At 43.4% G+C, this 6,000-nt stretch overlaps 1 protein-coding gene across 12 annotated transcripts in view; it reads right to left on the minus strand.

The window, feature by feature from the left end:
- The window catches only part of acaca (acetyl-CoA carboxylase alpha), a 77,287-nt gene extending 74,426 nt beyond the window's left edge, over positions 1-2,861 (minus strand). For 2 of the 12 annotated variants that reach the window (XM_035433456.1, XM_035433467.1), the window contains exon 1: positions 206-749. In XM_035433456.1, the coding sequence (XP_035289347.1) occupies positions 206-654 (449 nt within the window). In that variant the 5' untranslated portion in view covers positions 655-749. Of the gene's footprint in view, positions 1-205; positions 755-2,662 lie in introns of those variants that run through there. The other 10 variants (XM_035433466.1, XM_035433460.1, XM_035433468.1 and 7 more) reach the window with 9 other exon arrangements.
- Between the last annotated feature and the right edge of the window lie 3,139 nt (positions 2,862-6,000).

Here is a 6,000-nt window from a genome sequence, read left to right on the forward strand (position 1 = left end):
AAAGAGAAACGGAGAGAAAGAGAGAGAAAGAGAAAGAAAGAGAGACAGAGAGAGAAAGAGAGACAGAGAGAAAGAAGGAGACAGAGAGAGAAAGAGAAACAGAGAGAAAGAAAGAGAGACAGAGAGAGAAAGAGAGACAGAGAAAAAGAAAGAGAGACAGAGAGAGAAAGAGAGACAGAGAAAGAAGCGACAGTGCTGCGCTGACCTCAGGTTGTGCGTGGGTCCATCTACGCCTTCGAAGCCCAGCTCGTACAAGCCGTCCGAGTTGACGGAGGACGGCGACAGCGACCGCTCCTTCTCCTCCAGCTGCAGGTCCGTCTTGCCCGGGATCTCGTCCTCCGAGTTCTCCTCGGACACGGAGCCGATGATGAAGTGGGAATGGTGCAGGGTGCCCACGGCGGGCGCCTTCTTGGCGGGGGGGTCCTGCTCTGCCATGTCCGGCTGACCTTGGCAGGCTCCTAAAACTGAGGAAATCAGGAGGAAAAGCTTGTTAAGAAAGAAACGGGCCAGCAAGGCGAGCCAAGGGACAGGGACGGCCAGGGCTGTGAGGAAGAAGTCGCAGATGAGGCAACTCGAAGCAGCAAGCTTGACAGCGCCAGCGCCACACAGGGAGTGACTGTCAGCCAGCCTCCCGCCAGTACAGAGTCGTGACATGAGGTTGCATCACAGCTTCTTCACCAATGGCTGCTCACTGCACATTTGCTTTCCATCCTCTTCCAAGACTTAAGGCTATTCAACTCGGCACGTTACACCTTTCACACACTCCGTGACCTGACGGACAAGGCAGGAATTCGGTGAGGGCAAATGAGGTGCTGTACCATGCAGAAGGCACATGGGACATACTGCTTATGTGTGGGAGGGAATCTGAGATGACAACAACCAGGGGGGACCAACAAAGCGAGCACCGGGATATATACTGCTCCTAAAGGCATCAACCAGGGGTTCTCAATCCTGGTGTGGAGGGCTGCACGGTCTGCTGGTGTTTACGTTTTCACCATCAGCACTTCAATTTCAGACCCAAGAAATCTTAGAACAGGACTGTGATCCTCTGGTCTAAACCTTGAAAATAAGAAGACTGGAGCCTCCCGGGGGAACTGCTCTCTCACACAGCTCCTCAATTTCAAACAGATTTCTCACGAACACAGCATATCATCAACAAGCCAAGAAAAATAAATCAATTATCATAAAAATAAATACTTAACTGCCATAATCTTGTTTAATGCTAAAGCATTTTTATGGGTTCTGGACACGTGCAGGCCATCAAAGCAGCAGGAAAACCACACAAATGCACATATTTAACTGCTTGCTGATGTTCACTGAAGGCCAAAAACACGCAGCACCGAACGGTCTGTTGGCTTTCTCCAGATTCACTTATTGCGGCCGATGAAACTCAAACAGAAGTGTTAAGCGAGTGGGATGTAGCTAGCTATACGTCATCACAGCTCCACACACAAATGGTGGACATTCAAACTTAATATAATACAATAACTATATCAGCGGTAGGATGTACGGTATTGTTGCAACAGATACATTATCAGCCGCTTTGCAGAGTGTGGCCACAATTATGTTTCTATTTTATTAGGTAATATGAGTGTAATATAAGCTCCCCTTATATCAGTGTGAAAGAAATCTGCATTCAGTGCGCTACATCGCCTGACTCCCAGGCAGCGCAGCCGAATAACAGGCCAATCACGCGTAATGTTTTTACTGGACATTGAATAAAAACTCCCCATCCACAATGAGTGCATAAGTTATAAATGCCCACGTTATAGTAAAATAATAATTGATCAGAAAGCCATTCTTGGTCGCATCATCCGGCCTGTTCCATATCGGACACGCATGGGCGTTCACAGGACCATTCGTGATATAGTAGCAACCTAATGAATGGTGGCTGACTACCGATCGCTGTTTCAACTAAAACTACAATTAGCTAGCTACCGATTTTATTCATATCAACTGAATATTAAGCACTATACATGTCAATATGGCTTAATATCTAGTCCCAAATTGCCTCAAAAGAGCAAAACATGCGCAAGGTCTTCACGTGAAAGTAGGTTTTACTTAGCCTAGATAAACTGAATATATGTTTAGCAACTGTGTACATGGGAGTACTTAGAATTTGACTGACACACCTAGCTAGCGTGCTAACTAGCTAGCTTGTAAGACCTGTAAAACTCGCTTCTCACATTGCAACCCGCTGTTTCGACTCATGGCTGTATAACGAAGGTACACGCTTCCTTTACAAGAAGGAAAAAATATGAGCATGCTGTCAATGTAACGTTAGTCGGCCAATAATAGAAAGACCGCCTTAGCCAGCAAACTTATTACACAACACCCCGTGGGCATGTGGTGCCGTGCCGACAAATTAATTTAATTTAGCTGCTGCTTGTTAGCGACGCTAAATTCCCTTAGTGACTGGGTATTATTCATTAATGATAGCTTGCTTGCGGTGTTGTTTAAACGTCAGCTGATATCGAACAACAGATACATAGGTAGCCGACTGCCTGATAACACCAATTCGTGCACACTAAAAAACAGCATGATGTACGTCATACCAGGTGTACACTATTGGTGTGTAGCTCACCCAGTGGATGGGCACAGTCTGCTATGCTGTCTAGCTAGACTAGCTATCTAGACTAAGGAGCTTATCTGAGTTACTCACCGTGCGCTACAAATCGGCAAGCAATCCTGAAACGCTGGTCCCCGAAGTATAACTGTCAGTTAAATTCTAATTATTCAGTGCAGGGTTAAGGACATTTTGTTTCCTGGTGATGGCAAAATCATATTACGGCAAGCTGGTGCATCAGGTCCACGCTTTGACAGCAACATCAGACGAGTGGTGTGATGCAGTTGCGGGTTACTGCTGGCCATTAACCCCTGACCCCCCTTGTGTAGCATCACGCTGTAACAATAGACCAATCAGATTTGGCGAAACGTCAGGGGCGGGCAGTGTGAGGCAAAAGCAAAAGGAGGTGTGCCCAATGAGCGTTTCGTGCCTCTGCCCCGCGTGTTTGCTACTGTATGGTCTGATCCGACCACCTACTTGAGGAGGATAATACAGTATGTTCTTCTTGCTAGCAAAAGTGCTACTTGCTTCGGGGATGCATTTAAAAAAAATTGAATTTGTATTTGATTTCTAATCACATTATTATGAAACTTTTTTAGGAGCTGCGGGGTAATGGAAATCAAATTTTTTATGGGTTAGCTACATAAGTAGGCCTATTCATGAAAGAGCTTTCCAGATTCACATTATCTCTATTGCTCCCTTTAACACGAAAAGAGAAATGCAAATATAAAGTAATAAAGTTTCTTGTAACGAGAAATACATTATTTGACCATTAGTTTAATCAATTAATTCACTCAGTTTTGCTTCTTTACCCTTTTCTACACGGTTAAATGTTGTGTTAAACTCTATTGAACGTGAACACTGAACATTTTGACGCGTAATGGTTATGATTCTTTTTTTAATGTATTTTTTCTCTCAAATCCGACAACCGAGCAAGTTTTACAAATGTGTACATATAATGACAAGTTTTATCTACTATCTGGACCATTAAAATGTACACCGTGAGCAAGAGTAAGAAATAGGATATGACGTCTTTCTTGAGATTTCGATAGCAGAGCGCTGTACCATCCACCCCTGACAGTCGTGATAATGTAAAAGGAGGTCAGCCTGCATCACACCGGCAGCTGGTGGAGACGAGGTGGCAGGACACAGTGCACCCGTTAAACACACAGTGTTGTCACCACTTGGGCACTTAACCGAGACAGCCGTGCACTGGTGCCAGCTCAGGGGCAATTGTGCAAAGTGAGGCAATTCCAGAACAGTGGATGACAGGCCAATTCAGACTGCTTGGTCAGCAGCTTTGACAGAAATATGGCAGGTGTAAACCAAAGTACTACATGTGAACTCAAATGAGGGATACCTCACTGTGCTGTTTTCTTTCTCTTTTTAAAGGCTTCTTTTAGTGCATCCATTGGGATAGGTACTAGTTTATACTGCTGTCTTCCTAAGACTCAGCCATTCATTTTTTTTTGTCCCCTGTAGGGTACACGAGTCCCTGGTCTTAATCTTAAAAAATGCATATATTCCGTTATGCTGACACCACAAGAGGCATTCAGTAAAAAAAAAGAAATTATATTTTTGGAAATATTTTCACTGAAACATGTTTTTGTCGTCCAAGACAGTTGTATTTTGCCAGAGAATGAATATACTTTAACTGTTTGTCTGCTAGGTCCGAGGAGGGTATGAGACTGTCTGTGTGTCTGTGTGATAGCACACAACTGGCAGAGCAGGACTAACCTGCCCCGTGGACTGTTTACATTGTCATGGTCTTTGCTCCGTCTAACAATCTTCGGTGGCTACAATCCATGGTCTCAGTTTCCCTTTCCTGTGATCCAAGCATTTTATTAACCGGTCTCCTTAATTTTTCATATCAATTATATGAGAACAGCTAAATTAATGAATTCCTGATCCTGGCTAATGGGATTCAGTTTCCTGTTACCACTTTTGGTAAATGGTAAATGGACTGCATTTATATAGCGCTTTTATCCAAAGCGCTTTACAATTGATGCCTCTCATTCGCCAGAGCAGTTCGGGGTTAGGGGTTAGGTGTCTTGCTCAAGGACACTTCGACATGCCCAGGGCGGGGTTTGAACCGGCAACCCTCCGGCTGCCAGACAATCGGTCTTACCTCCTGAGCTATGTCGCCCCACTTTTCTGTTTGTCGGGGGGAATGGGGGGGGGCTTTGCAGCACTAATGCAGTTGCTGGCATTGACTTTTATATTGGCTGTGCAATGTAATGGTTTTGGCCTCCTTTGCAAAGTACATTCATTTTAGTATAAGCCTTGTAGCCCTGAACACTATCCTCAAGCGTCAAAAAACAGAAACATTAGTCTTTGGTATACATATGGTGAGACACTTAATTATTTAGGACAACATTCACCCCAGAATTTATTTGAAAGTTCACTGTTCCTCTGCTTTTACTGAAATATTGAGTTAAAGGTACATAACTGCCTCAGTAAGATGAGGTTTGGGGAGGTGCTGGGTTGACTCATCCTGTTAAGGCTCTAGATGTGTCTTGCTGCGCAGGTTGAGCATAATTACACAATGTTGCTGAGGTGGGAGTGATCATCTGCTCTCTATTGAACTGAATTGGAGGAGGGTGTAGTAATGACACTGGCTTATGCATGCAATTACATGTAGGAAGGCAATGAGAAAATTAGAGTAAAGATAAATTAAAAAGCTAATCTGTTTTTTTTTTTAAAACAGATTGTCTTTCAAAAGATCGTTTTTATGCACACACAGCTGACTGCAAAGCTGCAAAGCTGTGAACAGTTTGAAAAATGGGTCTGTCCTGATCTTATCTGCTAGTATGCATGCGATCACACATGTATTGCAGCTTGAGTTGATTGCATCAAACATTCCTATTTTCCAGACACATCCAAGTACTCCTGATCATGAAATAAGGTCGAAAGTCAACCCAACTGCATCAGTGAGATTCTTTATTTGGTCCGTGCAGAATACCAGCAACACAGTGTCCCTCTGGTGGATTTCATTTATTCATTTATTTTTTGTCTTACGATCAAATTGTATCTTAAATAATGGCTTATGCAGAAAACCATGACTAATTAGTTACTTATAAATTCCCACTTTGGTGTGACTATGATTGTACCTCTACGTAAAGTTTATACTCGATGTAAGTTAATTACCTGCTGGTTATGTGGAGGTTCTGCATGTCTGAGGGTTGTGTTTATGCTTTAAAAATAACATTTAATTAATAATGAATATTAGGTATGAAGTGTGCTAGAAACATGATCAATCCCAGGTGTGTTTTATTGAAGACATGGTAAGATGTGTGATAAATAGCTCACCACACATTTGCGAAGGGGAAGAGGGAGAGAACATTTTTTAGCCAATTAAATCACATCTAAGTACATTCACTAGCTAGGCCACTCCAGTCCACAACAATCTCCAGTGTGTGCTGCCCCCTACTCCC

Source organism: Anguilla anguilla, chromosome 9 (assembly GCF_013347855.1).
Source record: "Anguilla anguilla isolate fAngAng1 chromosome 9, fAngAng1.pri, whole genome shotgun sequence".
NCBI lineage: Eukaryota > Metazoa > Chordata > Actinopteri > Anguilliformes > Anguillidae > Anguilla > Anguilla anguilla.